The sequence below is a fragment of the Anabrus simplex genome, chromosome 5 (genome assembly GCF_040414725.1).
Source record: "Anabrus simplex isolate iqAnaSimp1 chromosome 5, ASM4041472v1, whole genome shotgun sequence".
NCBI lineage: Eukaryota > Metazoa > Arthropoda > Insecta > Orthoptera > Tettigoniidae > Anabrus > Anabrus simplex.
This window is the reverse complement of record NC_090269.1, coordinates 131,099,859-131,120,701: the sequence shown is the minus strand read 5'-3', so window position 1 is coordinate 131,120,701 and position 20,843 is coordinate 131,099,859. Positions and strand designations below refer to the sequence as shown.

Here is a 20,843-nt window from a genome sequence, read left to right as displayed (position 1 = left end):
GCTGCTAAGACTGAGTGCCTCAGTGCGGCGTGCGCATGTTTATGTGCGAGTGTGGGAAACACTATTCACAATATTGTGACCAACAGCCACAAGAACAGAGATCTGTATTTATGAAGAAAAAAATAGGAGACATTTTTGGGATTACTCTCATATGTGCTGCATTATGGTGCACTTATGTTATATGTTCATTTGTTACCAAATTACAAAACCCATATGTTTCTTGATTCTATTGAATTGAATGTAATATGTATGCTATGTACTGTTTCCAGAAAATAAAATATATTGAAGAGTATCGATTGAGTACAGAGCAGAGGCACCGCAAAATCATCGCTCATCTTATCCTTTACTCTGTGGGTCTCTATGTGTTGGCTACACTGCTGTTCTACTTCTACTTCTTCCCAGCATCACTAGGTGATCTGCTGATCAGCATCACTCCCTTGCTCATCTTTCCTGTTATGTGAGTAGAAGTCTATTATATGCAGAAATAATTGACCTATGTACCAAAGTGGATTGTAAACTTAGAACAAATTTTAAAAAATAATTCAAGGATGGACCATGGATTCTCAGAGGAGTAAATTCCTCTGAAATCCACACTAGGTAACAAACAGCTTGAAGGCAGAAGAAGTTGGAGAGACAGCAACAGATAGGTGGAGGTGCACTATCTACAGGTTCCATCTGAACTCCAGAGGAGTGGCTTTCAATAGTATCTTTTCCCATGTCAGAGGTGGCTTAGTTATTATCTAGGGTTTCCTTGCCTAGAAAGAGATTTCTATGGTCATATGGCTGCCAGTCCTCAAATAATAAACCCAAAAATATTGAATCCTTAGATTGACCGATAAGGTTACACAGCTCAGTGATGGTAACGAAGAGGAAGGACGTTGCCACAAAATGCAATGATGGTAATGAATGTTACATGTTTGTAATTGATTAGGATGTGTTTGCACCATAAAATGCCGGTAACATACATGGAATGTGGGTTTGCCAAATCAACAGGTGTGTATGTTGGAGTATCCAGGCTGTCATGAAAATACATTTTTCATGTTAATTAGTTTTTGTCCAGCCTAGCGGCAGGGTCAACTGGGTGGCTTCACTGTTTCTATTTCATTTGGTTGTGGGCCATTTTGGAGTGTGAAGTTGCTCTCTTCATGTCATTGTGTAGTATGAAGGTGGATAAAATATAAATGGGAATTTGAATGTATGGCTGCTGTTAGTAAAAATTCTGAGGACTGAGCTAGATAGCTGCAGTCGCTTAAGTGCGTCCAGTATCCAGTATTCGGGAGATAGTAGGTTCGAATCCCACTGTCGGCAGCCCTGAAAATGGTTTTCCGTGGTTTCCCATTTTCACACCAGGCAAATGCTGGGGCTGTACCTTAATTAAGGCCACGGCCGCTTCCTTCTCACTCCTAGCCCTTTCCTGTCCCATCGTCGCCATAAGACCTATCTGCGTCGGTGCGACGTAAAGCAACTAGGAAAAAAAATTCTGAGAGGGGGTGCTTTGCAGGGATGTTGGTGGGGGTGTCTAGAGGAGGGATTTGCGCATGCGAACGACGGTGGAGAGCTGGGCTGCTTCAGTATGCCATGAGTGAGCAAGAGGAGCACACGTCTGTTGTGCAATGCATTATTATCAAATTCCTCGCAAAAGAGGACTCCGAACCTTCCGAAATTGAGACGGCTCCGCACACAGTTTCGGGAAGGAACGCCTTTGCAGACTCGAGTGTATGAGTGGGCTAAAAAATTAGTGGCAGGAAGAGAAGCTGTGGAAAACTAACCTCGTGAAAGGAGGCCGTGGACAAGCATCAGTGCAGACAACATTGTTGCCATTCGTGACATTATTGGTGAAGGTCGGCTAATAAAAATTTTGCAAATTGTTTTAGCAGTAGGAATAAGTTACAGAAGTGTTCAAACCATCATCCAAGATAAACTCCATTTCAGAAAATTGTCTGCCATGGGGGTTCCTCGTCGCCTCAACCAGGAACAAGAGACTTTAGGCAGGAAGTTTGTCAGAGATTCCTACGTCACTACGAGGAGGAAGGAGAGCTTTTCTTGTGTCGTATTGTGACTTGTGATGAAACTTGGGTGCATCATTACACTCCAGAGTCAAAGCAAGCAAGCAAGCAAGCATGGAGTGACTGCGAAGAAATGAAGCAGGTACGGTTAAGGCCAAAATGCCATCTGCTGGAAAGGTGCTTGCAACAGTTTTCTGAAACTCCGCAGGCGTTTTGCTGATGGATTTTCTTTTTGAACTAAGGACAATTAATGCAGTCTATTACTGTCGCCTTTTGGATCAAAACCTATGTATCGCAACAAATGATGCTGGCAAATGAACCGAAACTTCATTCTTCTCCGTAACAATGCAAAGCCACATACTGCCACTTTAACACGGGATAAAATGGAGGAAATTCACTGGACACCTGTGGAACAACAACTGTACAGTCCAGATTTATTGCCCTGTTACTACCATTTGTTTGGACCACTCAAGCAAGACCTAGGAGAACAGCAGTTCTATAATGTTGCAAGTGTAGAAGAGTTTGTGCGCAACTGGCTCTGCGTACGTTCCTCTTCTTTCCATCAGGACGGTATAAAAAACCAATCCAATGGAGAAGATGTGTATCGAAGGCAGGACACTGTGTAGAAAAGTGATTTTTATGTGTGATTATTTTGGTTGGTGCAATAATTTTTTTAAAAAAATCCAGTTTATATTTGATCCGCCTTGGTATTTTCACTATATACGGTTGTAATTCTCTGGTTCTGGTATTATGTCATACCAGCCAACAGGAACTGACAAGAATTGTTAATTAGTTATAATGCTAGCCGCTGGATAGGATTAGTGGCACTGTCTCGTCAGAAAAATATGCATTTTTGAGAGAGTTTTTGCTATTATCTTACCTACTTAATTGTATCACTTTAAAAAACACATGCTGAGTCAGTTTGTCATGAGAGACTACTGGTCTGTGAGCGGTCTCCTACGTTTTGTCTCGGTTGCCGGTCTCTGTCACCTGCCTGTGTTTCGTGCTCTCAAATGTACTTCATATGATTGAATAGGGAGCAGATCAAAAGCGACCTGTCTCTGTCAATCGATCACTACTGATCTGCATTTAGGGCAGTCGCCCAGGTGGCAGATTCCCTATCTGTTGTTTTCCTAGTCTTTTCTTAAATGATTGCAAAGAAATTGGAAATTTATTGAATATCTCCCTTGGTAAGTTATTCCAATCCCTAACTCCCCTTCCTATAATCGAATATTTGCTTCAATTTGCCCTCTTGAATTCCAGCTTTATCTTCATATTGAGATCTTTCGTATTTTTAAAGACACCATCCAGATTTATTCGTCTACTGATGTCCTCCCACGCCATCTCTCCACTGACAGCTCAGAACATACCACTTATGTCTAAAACAGATCAGATGTAAAGCTTTTCAGGCATTTGCTCTATTAACCAGCGTTTCGTCTTAGGTCTGACACTAGACTCATCAGAGTGGGATGTGTCAGACCCTACCCACTGACGTTGGGGTGTATGCAGGTGAACTTATCAGAAGCCCTTTTAAGAGGCACAGTCTGATACTGCATATGGGAGATAAATCTGCACAATGGAATTATTGCCCGCCTAGCAATTCTGAACGGAAAATTCTAAATTCCCATGGGGGGAATTGGATATTTTTCACCAATAGAGCATGTCAAAAATGTCTAAAACAGATCAGATGTAAGGCCTTACATGGGAATTTAGAATTTTCCATTCGGAATTGCTAGGCGGGCAATAATTCCATTGTGGAGATTTATCTCCCGTATCCAGTTATCAGACTATGCCTCTTATAAGGGCTTCTGATAAGTTCACCTGCATACACCCCAGCGTCAGTGGGTAGGGTCTGACACATCCCACTCTGATGAGTCTAGTGTGAGATCTAAGACGAAACGCTGGTTAATAGAGCAAACGCCTGAAAAGCCTTACATCTGATCTGTTTTAGACATTTTTGACATGCTCTATTGGTGAAAAATATCTAATTCCCGCCATGGGAATTTAGAATTTTCCATTCAGAATTGCTAGGCGGGCAATAATTCCATTGTGCAGATTTATCTCCCATATGCAGTTATCAGACTGTGCCTCTCATAAGGGCTTCTGATAAGTTCACCTGCATACACCCCAGCGTCATTGGGTAGGGTCTGACACATCCCACTCTGATGAGTGTAGTGTCAGACCTACGATGAAATACTGGTTAATAGAGCAAACGCCTGAAAAGCCTTGCATCTGATCTGTTTTAGACATTTTTGACATGCTCTATTGGTGAAAAATATCCAATTCCCTCCATGGGAATTTAGAATTTTACATACTACTTAGTCGAGCAGCTCGTCTCCTTTCTCCCAAGTCTTACCAGCCCAAACTTTGCAACATTTTTGTAACGCTACTCTTTTGTCGGAAATCGAGCTGCTTTTCTTTGGATTTTTTCCAGTTCCAGAATCAAGTAATCCTGGTAAGGGTCCCATACACTGGAACCATACTCTAGTTGGGGTCTCACCAGAAACAAATATGCTCTCTCCTTTACATCCTTACTACAACACCTAAATACTCTCATAACCATGTACAGAGATCTGTACCCTTTATTTACAATCATATTTATGTGATTACCCCAATGAAAATCTTTCCTTATATTAATACCTAGGTATTTACAATGATCCCCAAAGGGAACTTTCACCCCATCAACGCAGTATTTAAAACTGAGAGGACTTTTCCTATTTGTGAAACTCGCAACCTGACTTTTATCCCCGTTTATCATCATACCATTGCCTACTGTCCATCTCACATTATTGAAGTCATTTTGCAATTGCTCACATCTTGTAATTTATTGCTCTGTACAGAATAACATTTGCGAAAAGCCTTATCTCTGATTCCACTTCTTTACACATATCATTGATACATATAAGAAAACAAAGTTCCAATAATACTGCCTTGAGGAATTCCCCTCTTATTTTTACAGGGACAGATAAAGCTTCACCTACTCTAATTCTCTGAGTTTTATTTTCTAGAAACAGAGCCACCCATTCAGTCACTCTTTTGTCAAGTCCACTTGCACTCATTTTTGCCAGTAGTCTCCCATGATCTACCCTATCAAATGCCTTAGACAGGTGAATCGCGATACAGTCCAATTGACCTCCTGAATCCAGGATATCTGCTATATCTTGCTGGAATCCTACAAGTTGGGCTTCAGTGGAATTACTTTTGTTAAACCCAAACTGCCTTCTATCAAACCAGTTATTAATTTTGCAAACATGTCTTATATAATCAGAAAGAATGCTTTCCCAAAGCTTACATACAATGCATGTCAAACTGACTGGCCTGAAATTTTCAGCTTTATGTCTATCACCCTTTCCTTTATATACAGGTGCTACTATAGCAACTCTCCATTCATTTGGTAAAGTTCCTTCAGGCAAACAATAATCAAACAAGTACTTCAGATATGGTACTACTGTATATCCCAACTATGGTTACTATATCTCGCAACTCTGTCGCCTATCTCCGTCTCTTGTCTCCGCAGCCATATGATATCTTTAGGAATGCGAAACTTGGAGGAGACTGTTAATACAGATGCGGGCTTAGCACCAATTTACATAATGACTTTATTTAAGGCAGGTGATTCTTGAAATGAACAAATGAAGTTTCAAGTTTTATATACAATTCCTCTTTTTCCTCGGATGTGCAGACATCGTCAGCAATGGTCAAACGATTTAAAGAAACACAGATTCACCTGCCTGCTGCAGGAAGCGGGGTTACTGGGAACAGCACGTTCTCATTCTGTGGTGGACAAATTATTCGGTCGAGTGGCCGTGCGGTTAGGGACGTGTAACTGTGCGCTGGTATTCAGGATATAGTGGGTTCGAGCCCCCTGTCAGCAGCACTGAAGATTGTTTTCTGTGGTTTCCCATTTTCACACCAGGCAAATGCTGGGACTGTACCTTAAGGTCACTCCTGCTTCCTTCCCAATCTTACCCCTTTCGTATCCCATTGTTGCCATAAGACAATTGATCTATATAATAGTGAAAAATAACAATATCCAAACCTAAACAAGCTCTTTCAACTTACACTCTACCTAAATACTAAACAATAAGCATAATAGGATTAATAGTGCCCCCCATCTAGTCAAGGTGGTGCCAGGCACTAATCAGATAGTTGGCGTTAACCAGATATTTGGCGAATGCCAGGGGATCGTGAGGATACTCATGTAAATAATAGAAAATTAAGAATAATAAGAATAGACTCCTTCACGTAGTGATAACTGCGAGATGGAGCCTGGTGATTACCGGTTAATTGGCAATTGCCATGTTAACTGCTCTATGAACCCTGGTGTTAACCAGATACTTGGCGATTGCCAACACATTCCCTAAAGGAGACTGCTGACTTGTCTCCTTTGCCCTGATTGAGTCTGCAAACCTTGCATTACAAACATTCCATACCTACATGCCATGACCCACTCCACTAAGACTCGCTGACTCCATCATAACATTACATCATCCGCTGAGTGTCTGTCCTCATTATTCTCTTAGACTTACTGTCTTTGCAGTTCCTTCTATTACATACACTGTTCTACTTCTGATTAAGTTAATTTAGGTTCATCGATCATTATTTACTAACCCTATATACCACCTCATCCTCCAATATCTTCATCTTACTTAACAGCCAGTCATTATTTACAAACCCTATATACCATCACTTCTTACAATTCCAATATTTACAAGCGATACTTTTATAACTTCATCACTTTTCACAAACCTCCAATATCATCTTCTTGCTTTAACACTCTTCACAAACCTACAATCTAATCTCATTTTATCTTACAACACAAACCTTCCAAATTTTCAGTAACAATCCTTCATTTCTACCTAACTTACTTAACTACTTACTTACTGGTCGTTATACAGCCACATCTTATTTACAAGCCCTATATATTACTTCATCACTCTTCACAAAAACCTCCAATATTCAATTCCCATATTAACAAGCCCTGCCTTTATAACTTCATCAGTCTTCACCACCCTCCAATCGCATCTGTTTATAAGTTCATTTAAGTTCATCTTGGATTGTTCCCTTGTCTTCCTCAAACCCTCACTGACTCCTGCCATCAACTCTTTTTTTTAACTGCTCCGATAGATATTCTCGAACACACTCTCCCATCTGTTTACTTCTCGTTACTATGGCCCTCTCTTTATTTCCTTTTCCTCTTTTTTTGACATTTTGGTGCGCTCTTTGCCTACCTTATCCTCCTCATTTTTCTTTATTCCCTCCAGTGCTCGCCTCTCTTAAATCTCGTTCTATGTCCTGCATTCCACCCTGTCTTATCGTCTTAACTTTGTCTATACTATGCGCTCGACCACTGCACGCTGTACTTGCCATTTCTTGAGGTTTTCTTCCTGCCAGCTCCTCCTGGACCCTCTTTACTGGTCTTGCACTGCAGTGTTCAGAGTCCTTCACTGAGTACACCTCTTAACTCTCTACGTCCCACTGCTCTCTCTACGACGTGCCTTCCCTCCTGACTTGTAGCCATGTCTTTTCCTGCTTGAGTTTGTCTTCCATTACTTGCAGTTCCGTCATTGACCAAACTCGTACCCACCTGTCATTGGATACCACCAACTGTTGGCCCCTTATTATGTGCTCTCAGTCCTTGCTTCTTGGCTCTCACTAAGTGTCTCTTCAACATTTTCAGATTTTCACTCCCTTCTCTTCCCATGTCTCTCTTAAACCAAATTTTTCTTCCCTGTAAATTTGCCGCGTTTTTATCACTATATCTGCTATCAGAGAAGACAATAACTTCACTTTTATTGGTTTGTGTCCTCTCACTTTACCTACCCTTTTTGCGTCATCTATGTCCACTTCACTAAAATTAATTTTCATTTTATTCTGGATAACCTCCACCACTTTGTACATTATGTCCACTTTGTTTTCTTCCTTTGCTTCCTGTACACCTTATATAAATATGCATTTCTTTCTACATTCCTGGCTGCTGATCTCTGCTTCCTTCTTCAGTTTCAGCACCTCCTCTTTCAGATGTTCTACTTTCTCCCTTAGTCTCGCAATTTCTTTCCCTTCGTTTCCCACTTTATTAATTGTTTCTTCTGTTTTTTCCTGTATCCATTTCCTCATATTTTCGAACTCCTTGGATTGATCCCTTATCAACTCTTTTTAACTGGTCAAATGGGCAATCTTCTTTAACTACCTCCTTTACCACTTTCTTAATGACTCTTATAACTTCCCAACTCACATTTCCACCTGTGCTCGGGCCGGGGTTCACTTCTACGCCCCCAATAACTAATAACATAGTTATCACTGCTGACATCAACACCACCTCTGCCATCTTTCCTAGAACCTCTTTACCTTCCTTTCCTTTGGTTGTTTTCTTCTTCGTTCTCCTCTGCCATCTTTCGATCACGACCCGATATTGCTCTGTTCCTATCATATTATACTGTACTCATCACTTAGCACGCCCGCTCTCCGTTACTTCTCTACTTCCACCATACTTCTCTCTCCCACTCAGCACGTCCACACTCGCTGCGTGCTTAGGCTAGACTGTCAAAAGTATTCTATTTAATTCACATGAAAGTGCTTAACACTATTTTTGTCTAGGATGTAATGGGCAGGAGGTTTCTGGTGTAAGAGAGAAAATGACAGTCTGTCAAGATTGCCGATTAGATGTGTTTTTGAGGTCATAATATTGTCATCTTACCAGTATTCTTCTTTTTAGGTGAAACTATACTTACTTATGTGGAAAATAACGTTTCATATTTCTGTTGTTACTTTCAGATGATTGTTATGAATATTTCAGAATTGGGTAAAACTTGAGTATAGGCCTACATTATCTTGAAAGGTGAATCGTATAAATCGTGCCTCGTTGTGCTTGTAGAAGAGTGATGTGTTCATTGCCAAGTCTAGGGATCCACCTTTCAGCCCCTAGAAATATATTTACTTTTATAAGAGTATTGTGATCTGCAAGATATTTCTATACCTCCATATCAATAGCCACTGCCATTGACTGAAATTGATGTAATATGGCATCACTTCCAGAATTCAGCATGGATGTGATTACCATCTGCAGCACAGTAAGAGCACGATGGCAGTTGTTAAAATTATGTGTGTGCCTCCTTTCAGCTGCTGTAGGGGCCCTTTGCTGTGCATCCATGATTTAAATCAATGGAGTTTCTTAATGAGCCAAGTCCGTCCTGATCAGTCATTGTCGCTAATACCTTTTGTCAACAGCTAGTAGCAACTAAGTAAGCTGCTAGCAATGAAAACGCATCAGACTGTGGTGTATTGTGCTGCAGTATCTCATTTCATGCTGAGGAAGCTTGCAGTTGTCATGGCTGATTGACCTATACTAAGTTCTACCCATCATTGTTTGTGAAGGATAAATTTAATTTTATCATGAAGAATTGAATATTGCTTCAAAGAATCATATGCTGAGATCTAATATTGTTTTATTCTATCCCTTCTGTACAGAATTTTGTTCCTGAAGCGTTTGGTATCATGGTATTATCATCGCAAAATCTCGAGTAACCAAGAGAAACTAATAGATATGAAGAACAAAAAAAAACAGTTACTTGATGAAGTTATGGAGAAGGAGACATATAAAGTTGCAAAGCAGATTCTTGAGAAATATGCCCCTGACCAGCTGCGCAAGACTCCGGTAGGTCAAGTACTTCAATTTTTTGCAGTAAGGAACAGTGCACCAGTTACTTCAATACAGCATTAAAAGTACCTACTATTGCACTCTCAGCTCCTTTTGTGTTACACATACATAATGCTATGTGGTACAGACTAGTTCCAGTTATGTAGGAAACATATTGCAGTTGTGCTAGTAATAGTCTTTAATTTTCTTTGTTCCACCAGTATAAGAACTGCTACATTAGTTTGCAGTATCATTCAGGATATGGAGTCTCTCATGACTAGACATCAGATTTGTGTGCAAGTGCATGTTCTATCTGCTATTACATATGATATGGAGTATGTTTTAAGTGCATCTCTTTCCATGTGTTAAGTTTTATGGTGCATGTAAATGCATGTTTACTGTAAGGGTGCATGTATGAAACGTTTTAAAGCATAAAAAGTATAACAACTGACTGTTTATGATATTGATTTATACTTAAGAGTTTTGGAATATATCGTCCATATACTAAAAGTTTTAAAACATGATACTGCAATATTATTATTTTCAATTTGTATACAACATACAGTTCTCCTTACTCGTGAGACAACTCGTAATAGGCCTCTTATTCAGACTGTCATTGTATAAAGGTCACTCGTGCATTGAGGAACAGCAAACGGTACCTAGTCAGTTGCTTTCTGAAAGGCTACGGCGTGTCCCAAGTGCATGTAGTAATTTCGAAATATGATCGGAATGCATGAAAAGTATTAAATGTGTGCTTTTAAGACAGTGGGTCCCAGGACTGTAGACCATTTGATTATATTGTAGACTAGCATGTGCCTACGGCTTCATCCGCATTTATTAATTCAAGAGCATTAGATGCTATTAAACCGTAAAAGTTGCTTTCTGGTGACGCTGACAGCTTCATTTCTTGAAGCAAAAATCACTCTTTGACACAGCCATGAGTGATCGGTGAAATGCTGTGCCCACGTTTGTTAAAAATTTCATCTCTGTCCGTCCCGTACATTTGGCTGGGCATCACACACGTATACACAGACAAACAATTCCGGATATCACGGACAGAATGAAAATAGCTTTCTATGCCATGGACGTAAAATGGCATCTTGACTGGTATATCTATTACTTTTTTTTAATTTACAAAATTGGCTTTACGTCACAATGACACATAGGTCTTATGGTGACGATGGGATAGGAAAGGGCTAGGCATTCGAAGGGAGCGGCCACCGCTTTAATTAAGGTAAAAACTCCCAGCATTTGCTTGGCGTGAAAATGGTCAACCACTGAAAACCATCTTCAAGGCTGCCGATAATGGAGTTCGAGCCCACTATCCCACGAATGCAAGCTTACTGATGCGCACCCTTAACTGCACCTCCAGCTCTCACTGTTGTTTATCTGGTTTAACTATCTTACGTTTCCTTGAAATAAAATATAACATTGAGTTAGTTGAAAGAAAATACAGTTCACGTTTTATTGCTGATATACTGAAATTGGGCAAATAAGAAATAAGTTATTAAAATGGTTAGAAGTAATATAAACAATTAATGCAAACAGGTATAATATACACCTGTATAAATGTTCTTCAAACAATAAGCATATGTTAAAAAATTCAGATCTCTGTATGTGCCATAGATATGCCTGGGCATCACACACATACACACAGACGAACACTTCCGGATATTACAGACTGAAGTTGGCTCTTTGTGTCTGGGGCCGAAAATGGCTTCCTACACCATGGACTTAAAATGGATCCTTGACTTGTGTTCTCTACCTATCTTATGTACATTACGTATCGCCCGACTCGTTGGCTGAACGGTCAGCGTACTGGTTCAGAGGGTCCCGGGTTCGATTCCCGGCCAGGCCAGGGATTTTAACCTTAATTGGTTCATTCCTACGGCACGGGGGCTGGGTGTATGTGTTGTCTTCATCATCATTTCATCCTCATCACGACAAGCAGGTCGCCTGAGGGCGTCAAATAGAAAGACCACCTGGCAGGCTGAATCCGTCCTGGGATATCCCGGCACTAAAAGCCATACGACATTTCATTTCATTTACATTACGTAGCGACAGTAAATCTATACTTTTTTTTTTTTTTTTTTTGCTAGCGGCTTTACGTCGCACCGACACAGGTCTTATGGCGACGATGGGATAGGAAAGGCCTAGGAGTTGGAAGGAAGCGGCCGTGGCCTTAATTAAGGTACAGCCCCAGCATTTGCCTGGCGTGAAAATGGGAAACCACGGAAAACCATCTTCAGGGCTGCCGATAGTGGGATTCAAACCTACTATCTCCCGGATGCAAGCTCACAGCCGCGCGCCTCTACGCGCACGGCCAACTCGCCCGGTAATCTATACATTTAATCTTGGTGACAGCACGTTGGATTGTCATATCCAAACAAATGTTTTCTGACTGTTTTTCATTCATAACTCGCCAACGAAAGTGATCCCCTTCCATATACCTATGTTCAAAATTTCATATCTCTGTGTACCGTAGATTTGGCTGGGCATCGTTTACACACAGACAAACACTTCCTTTTATTATTATAGACAAGGCTTTTTTATTACATGTTATAAATCCCATGATTAATCCATATTGAAAGTTGTTATGACTTAAAAACCACTGAAGGTATTTATTAATCCACCTATTCAATACTTTTTGTCCACTTATATGTGGTTACAAATACATACTAACACTTTACACTTTCTGGACATCTTTCCCCCTTTTTTAGGCCATCTTCAGCCATATAACAATCTTAAAAATATTACACATAATATTAAAAAAGAAGCTAGAAAATTCCCCTTGTAACCTTATTACTTAAAATATTGTTACACATAATGTGAAAATGGAAAAACATTTGATAAAATTGTGGTAAAATGTCAATGAAGCACTGTCTACGGTCATTCCAAGATCATTAGGTCTGAGACTGAAACTTCTTATATAAATGTTGAAGTTCTTTTAGAATGGTTCAGTTGACTTTGTTTATTATTTCTCCTAATGCGATAGGACATACAATTTTTTTTTTTTCTCTAACAAAATAAAAGCGATATCACCAACACAGTAAAAGATGTCTTGCAAAAGATGTGGTCAAGGTCACTGCATTTGTCTTTAATGTGAAGGTGGTAAAACACTCGAAGTGTAGTTGTAAATAATGTGGAAATTGAAGCCTCGGTATATGATCGTGTGAAATGTGGAATGTAATGTAGACATAATTTTGTAGAGCACCCTTGCCAAGAACTTACAGTAGTCTACTGAAATATAACGGCCGTGCGTAGAGATAACACCTTCGATTTTGAAATCTTTCGAAAGCCAATACAATTCTCTACAACTATAAACAATTCTTCATTACACCCTAATTCACAAAAACAGGCAACTTTCCATAGTCTTATATACAGAGGGCTTAGAATTCCTCTGTCCCCTAAGAACTTAAAGACAGAATTAAATTATATTAACAACCTTGCTAGACTTAATGGCTTCAAAGTAGAAATGATCAGTTGGCTGATCATTAAAATTAAGAACAGGATGTCCACGAATCTGATACCAAAAAAACCAAAAAGATGGAGTATGCTACATTCACTTATAACAACCCAGTTATTCACTAGATCGTTAACGTATTCAAGAAACATAATTTTAATATTGCATTTAGAACCACTAACACAAACCATTCCATATTCTTTAACCATAATAAAGTTAATTACAACAAAAATCATTATTTGAGATTGGGAGTATATAGACTAAAATGTTCACAGTGTAATTATTCATATGTTGGACAGACTGGAAGGAGCTTTATGACAAGATATATGGAACATGTTAACGCGGAAAAGCATAGGAAGTACTCAGCAATGAGCTTGCATATGAGAGAGAGTGGTCACCAGTTTGAATCTATAGAAAAGGATCTAGCAATAATTAGGAATATAGAAAAAGAAAGAATGTTAAACGAGCTAGAAAGCCTATATATCTGTTTAGATCAGACATTTAATAAAGATCAGAATCTTAATGGTGTCACGGACATTAAAAGTATATTACATGAATTAACACCTAGATTATTAAATACGGTTAGTTCAGATAAAGTTAGGATCCCTAATATGTATAATGCTTTATGCTCTAAAGCTCCTTCCATCTCTCCAAATAGTGGGCCCGCTTACATCAAACTTGATAACTCCATCCCTTCATCAGCTGCGACTCAGATAGCTCCACCCATCCCCTCCTCCTTTCCACACTCCTCAACCCCTTTTCCCCCACCCCACATTCACTACCGGCTCTGCAGCACAGATACAATACGAGAAACAGAGCCAACAGAAGAGTGCTTACTGATATAATGGAAGGTAGTGGGTAACTGTTCATACAAACACGCAAGTCCCCATTCTAATATAGCCAAAGAGAACAACTCTCTCTTTTTGTTTACAACTTTTTAAAATATTTTCTTTTATTCTGATTTAGATGTTGATTCCGATAGGGAACCTGAAATATTTGTTCGAATGAGTAAATTTATAATACCAACATAAATGGTCCGTTATTAGAAATTATAAATTTTCCAGCTAACTCATTCCTGGTTGCCAGCGTTTTGCCTCTGTGTGCCATGTTGGACTCATCAGTTGGTACATAGCACACCCACCAAGACGCATGGCTAGTGCATACCGTGGAGGCCACAATGGAGAGTTTGCAGAGCAACTGTATCGTAACAACAACGATGACAACAACTCGCAAATTTAGTACAGTAATTTCAATGTACATATTCACAAATTTGGCGCGGACCGTACGAGGTGACACGAGACTGGTGTCGGACTGCCCTCTAGGCGTGAACTACCCGACTGGCGTGAGACTGGATAAAAATGAATAGGACAGCAATAATCACATCTAATATGAATGGAATTAGTTTTAAATTACGATAGTAGAAGGCAGAAGTGATTAAAAATAGCCAGACGCCTATAGACAGCTAAACCTATGCAAGAACACATTTAGAAGTACAAGAACACCTAAAGGCACCATACCCAATACTCGTGCAACAGCTGTTGACACCTTTAGGCATCAAACCCATTTAAGGGGTTAACTGATAAACATCATAAATTTACTCCTGAACATCTGGAAAACATTATTGTATGCTGTACATCAAATTACAGCCTTCAGGAAGACATAAAAGAAAGATTTTTCAGTGTGAGTAGATTTATAAATTATATATATTTAGTGCATAATAACATATTCCAGTGTTTATTTTCAAAATATTAAAGCCTTGTTTTAAAGATTTTAATGGCATAAATGCATGCATATTTTAGATACCTTTTTTGCAAACAAATCTGATGTCTACTCATAATGTATGTTATTGTATAATATTTTAATTTCTACAGAGAATGATGATGTGTTCAGAAACCGTATCAAATAACTTCCCGATATTTTATCTTATTTTAGTTACACATAATGATTTTGGATTCAGATTAGATTTTTTGAGTTCTTTGGTCATCAGTTCTCTCTACTTTACTTGTGTATAGGTACTTTTTGAAAATTAGTCTAATTGAAAGGTTTATTGTATTAGTAATTAATCGTTAGAATGCCAAAAACAACCTAACTTTTAACAATACGGTCAAAATTCTCAAATAAGATGTAATTGTGTAATTGGCTTTCTTAACACTAGGACCGCCGGAACATACTGTATACCTAGAACCGCCGATGCGGTCATTTTGACCGCTGTATTGGAATTACTATTTTTATTCACAATACCTATAGTAACTCATTGTCATCGTATCAAATATGCTTTATTAAGTTCATAAAACATTAATTATGGGATCTAACATGGAAATGAAACAAATTATTTAATTCTATTGCAAATGTAATGTTTTCCTCATTTATTACAAACACCAAAACGTTTGTATAAAAAACACACTTATCTAATAAACAAACACTGTTTTTACTCCAAATTCTTTTAGTCTGCCAAATCCACGTACCACAACATATGTGTCTTCTTTTCCTTCAGTGTATTTGCACACCCTGATGCAATTCTGCGTCTTTAGAAGCAGGAACTACATACCACGACCTTAGTTATGTCCTTTGAGCAAGAACAACGCACTCGCTGTTTGTACTTTCTGCAGGTAAAACTTGTTTTATTCCTTCTTTTCTTCATTTGGCATTGCCTCTCCTGTACCATTCCTTCCACAGGCTCCCAAATTCGGGTTCTGTATCCACAGACTTGGGTTTCGATTCCATGCACCCCATATGAAGGTCCTTTGCTAGCTTCAGGATGTCATTTCGGCGACTGATCTTCTTCCCTGTCACTTTTTGAAAATGATCTGGGAGTCGATAGCTGCCAAGTCAAGAATATTATGAAATATATGGAGAGGCCATCTTCGTGTAGCGGATCGAACAGTATATTTTCTTCCCATTTGATCCACCACGTCCACAGCATATTTAGTATTGTTGTAGAAGTCTTCATTTTCGGGAATCCTTTTGGGATTAGCTTGAAGTAGTTCGACTTCTGAGTGCAAAGTACTGTATAGAAATATGTTCTTGCATCGTTCACCTTGATAAACTGTAAGTGTGTCACTGGGATGCTTCAGGAGTGTTGAGTCGTAAAGACTAGCTTTCATAGCCTTCACAGCTTTAGGAATTTCACTCCTTGATCGTCTAATGGTTTCAACAATATTCGTACCATTACTTTTCAACTTACAACAGAGTTTCACTGTTGTAAAAAAGTTGTCTGTAGTCACTTTTGTCCCTTCTCTTGAAACGGCTCCATCAACTTCATTACTACACTTTCGGGAAGAGCGTTGTCACGTGGTCTAAGGTCGTCTTTTCTTAGGTAGGGTTACCAATTGCACGGAAACTTTGAGTCAACGTCCTCAAGAAGCCAAAACTTACTTCCAAATTTACCTGGTTTGTTGGTCATGTACTGCGAGAATGGACACCTTATTTTGCTTGGAAAAAGCTGCTCATTCAGCAGGCAGATGAACCTGGAATATAAGTCAAGTGACAGTTTTCAATGGATTTGTTCCATACTTCTGATACTAACGCAAATTTATCAGTCTTCAAACCTTCTAATCTTGTAGTTCTGACGTCGAAACGCAAAAATCTTTGCATTTCTCGAAAATAGTTCCTTCCCATTGTTTCACTGAAGAATGGTGCCCCCACTTTTTAGACCAGAGTACATCAAGTTCAGTGCTACTGGCTCCAAGAACACCACGAGCATACACTAAGACAATGAATGCCTCCCATTTTTTTCTAAACTTACACTCCACAATTCACCTCCTAGAACATGTTTTGCTTCTGTCTGCGTACAGTGTTTGATGTGTTTCAATATAGATTCATCAATAAAAAGACGCCATGCACTCGCTATACTGTCGTCGGAAACATACAGCTTTGAATATGGAGTAGGTCCTGGATTTTCTTTCAAGGTGTTGTGACAAGCCATCTTTCCAGGTGTAGTCTTCCCAAACTCTCCTACAGTCCACTCTGTGATGCCATCTGTACCTAGCAACGTATTACTACTGCTGCGGTAGTCGAAACGTCTGGGAGAAGCGAGAGGAGTGGACCACGGCATAACAGCCCGGAAGAATTTTATTATACCTCTTATTTCCAGTTTTTCGTATTACATTTCCTACTGCTGTAGTAGAACAATTGAAAACTTTCAGTTCTCGGCCTATACCAGGCATAATTGCAGTCTAAATGCTGAATTTCGGTACCAGAGTTGAAATGTTGACATCAAGATAACTTATATCACTAGGGAATTATGATAGCCGCCTTTCGATAAATGAATAAAGAAGAGAATGAGGAATGGCCGTACATACATTATCAGAGTTTTATTTTTGTGCTTACATTATTGCAGGGAGAATAATTATAAACAAATGTTATCTCAACCAGAGGAATAAGCACATGTTCTAACATATTTTATTATGATAGTCTATACTGCGGTCAAAGTGACCGCTCCGGCGGTTCTAGGTATACTTGTTATCTACGTCCTAACCAATGACGCAAAATTAATTAAATTTAATACGGATGATTCTGACCGGTAATCAGGAAAAGTCACTGAAGCTCTTTGCAATATGGTAGAAAATGTGGTCAAAGTACGGCTTTGAAAATGTGTAGCGGTCATTTTGACCGCTCCGGCGGTTCTAGTGTTAACACACTTGTCACAAGTCAGAATGATGTAACTGTATCTCGACCAACTAGGTTGCCCAAACTACGTTTTCTTGGCTATATGGGTTGGTTTTGAAGGCAATGAAAATAAGCAAATAAATATTTTTCGAAACACTATCAATGTAAACTGGCAAGGAACTTAAAGGAATAATGCAGAGCTCTTTGTTGGAATCTGCCTGGGCCTGTACTTTATCCTCCTAAAGACTTGAGTTCCATTGTTTAATTTGTTGTTGTTCTTCTAAGAGGGCTGGAAAAAAAGTAATGCCAACATTTGCATATACAAAAAAACCATTTATTATAGAACCACTGTACTTCTACTGGCTTTCAGTGTAATTCCATGTTGCACCTGAGCCAGACGTGTGGAAGGTGCAACAGTGCCACCTGACGGAGTATGGCATCTCATCTACGGAAACTCTTCCCTTGGTGAGATTCCTTTTGTCTGGGGAACAGATCGAGCCACAAGGACTAGTGTCCGGTGAATAGGGTGGATGCTTTCAGGACTTCCCACCTTGATAAACAGTTCCCCCACAGGAGCGGCATTGCGACAACAGGCATTGTCGTGCAGGTCAATTAACGAATGTGTTTGGAAATGCAGGACGATGATGATCCAGAAACCTGCGGTAGTATGTGGCATTCACAATTTGGTTTGGAGGAATTTCATGATGCGGTATGATACCCTGCATATTGTACACCACTATGAGGATCACTTTTATCTTACCTGGTTCCTGGCACAGTTTTTTTTGGCTGTAATGATGATGGATGGCAACGGCTTCATTGTTTATCAGTGCCGCAAATGAGAGTTTCATTTGTTTCAATCAGTACTGTAATCGGTTGTTTCAGTCCATTTCATGTGTTTACAGAGTGCAGACTGTTTCCGAAGTGCATGTAAAAGTAACCTGCAAATGAAGGTAGTTTACGCTTGTTCTGTATGGCACGAGTCAGAAATTTGTCATGTCAAGCAAGTGTGCACTGGTTCTTCATTCTGTTCAAACTTTAAAAGGAAATAAGCTTTGAGTGAAGATACTACATAAGATTTAAGTTGTGTATTGGCTTTTTTTCTTCTTTTCATTGTGTAATAGTAATACACGTGACCAAAAGGCAGTTTTCTTCAAAGACACTGAGTAAAAAACTAAAAATTGTAAGAGAAATAGATATGGAGCATAGAAGTAAAACAGAAATCGTGAAGGAATTAAGCATTCCACTCTCCACACTTTTGACATGTTTAAAATATCAGAAGAGTATTGAAGTATAAGCTTTGTGCACAAGTGGTCTTGGCTCTATTTTTATGACTGGGTGTCTTTCCTGACTCCACCCTATGTGGAGGGATGCATTCAGTATTGTTCCTTTCTGTGGTGGTTGGTAGTGTAGTATAGTGTGGTATTGTATGTGTATATGAAGAGGTGTGTGTATATAGAAAAACCCAGTCCCCCAAGTTGGTGGAGTCAGTCAGGAGTGGTTAACCCTTTCACTCCAACATAGCGAGTATGGTTGCCTGACCCTCTGGACACGAGCAGCGAATGGCCCACCGAGCCCGCTATATGGAATACTTGTCTCACTCTGCTCTCCCGTCTGCGGTCAGCTCGTGATGTGAGGAGAGGACAGGCAGAGTTTAAAAGTAATGCATATTCGGTGAAATTCTTATGAATATTGTTTTAGCACTTTTCATCCTCCTTGCACAGAAGAGTTACAATATGCGTGTTAAAAACAGCTGAAAGAAAGTGAACACTAAACTTTACAATCCGGAATTAGCTGCAGCGAACTTGCGTTCCTTCAGATTCATGTTCTATTTTTTCCAATTTAGTTTTCTGCTCGGTGGTTCAGGCACCTGATCTTCATCCTCACTATCTTCATCTTCAGTTGAATCATCGAAACAGGCCGACCGTTTAGATGACAAAGCAGTAACTGGAGTAGAAAACGTGCCTGAATTAGGTGTGATTAAAGTTGTTCCTTCACCAGAATCAGTGACAAATCACAATCATTGTCATCTTCTTCAAAGTCACTACCCAGTACGAGGGCAAGAGATTATTTCACAGTATATCTTTCCTGCATCATCAGGCCTTTCACAATTTCAAAGCGGTTGGAAGCTAAGTCAAGAAGCACAAGCACATCAGCACAGGGAAGCAACTAGGCGCGAAGGGAGTAGCATACCAGACACATTGCTTCCGTCTTCGAACTGGTTACTCCTGTCATCTGGTGATCATAGCCGTAACTATTATAGACTCCCAAGACAGCAACTAGAGACCTCCAAGGCGGAACTTCCACAGCAGTCTATCATAGAGAAACGGAAAACAGGCGAAAGACATGCGACCTATACAGCAATCGACCGGCTATGTGGCATGGCTCCAGCTCCAGTTCACCGGGTGTGCGGCACTCCTCCCTCTCGACTGTTACAGCAGTCAACTGGAGTCGTCATCATCATCATCATCATCATCTGCAGTGTCCAGCTGTTGGTTGGGTCTGCTTGGAACATAAGCCTCTCCATCTCCTCTTGTCTTCCCATCACTTCTCCCTAGTCACTCTTGCCCAGTCATCTCCTCTTCTCTGTACACACTCTTCCACTTCTTTTATCCACCTGTCTCTTGGTCTTCCTCTTGGCCGTTTACCTGATATCTCCATTTCATGCATCCTCCTCGGTATCCTTTCCTCTGTCACTCTCTTCATGTGTCCATACCATCGAAGTCTGGATGCCTCTATCCTATTCTGTAGTGGCTCTTCTTTTACTATATCTCGAACCTTCTCATTTCTCACCTTATCCATCTTGTCACTCCTATCCTGCTTCTCAGAAATTTCATTTCACTTGCCTGTATTCTATTCACAGCTCTCTGCCTCATTACCCAAGTCTCAGCTGCATACGTCAGAATAGGTATATAGTACATCCTGTATATCACCCTTTTGCTTCTCTGAGGGACATCCTTGCTCCAAACCAGGCTTCTGACACTTTTCAGAAATGCTCCTGCTTGTCTTCCATGCTCGATTATTTCCTTATCATTTCTTCCACTTTCCTCTGATACTTCCTAAGTACTTGAAACTCTCTACCTTCCTAAGCTGTTCCCCTCCAAGCATTATCCCTCTCGTAGGTCTCTCCTTC

General features: G+C 39.8%; 1 protein-coding gene across 2 annotated transcripts in view; it reads left to right on the top strand.

Moving 5' to 3' along the window:
- The window catches only part of Lnpk (zinc-ribbon metal-binding protein lunapark), a 170,114-nt gene that overhangs the window by 18,447 nt on the left and 130,824 nt on the right, over positions 1-20,843 (top strand). For both annotated transcript variants that reach the window (XM_067147121.2, XM_067147123.2), the window contains exons 3-4: positions 270-457; positions 9,474-9,660. In XM_067147121.2, coding sequence (XP_067003222.1) covers positions 270-457; positions 9,474-9,660 — 375 coding nt within the window. The remainder of the gene's footprint in view (positions 1-269; positions 458-9,473; positions 9,661-20,843) is intronic.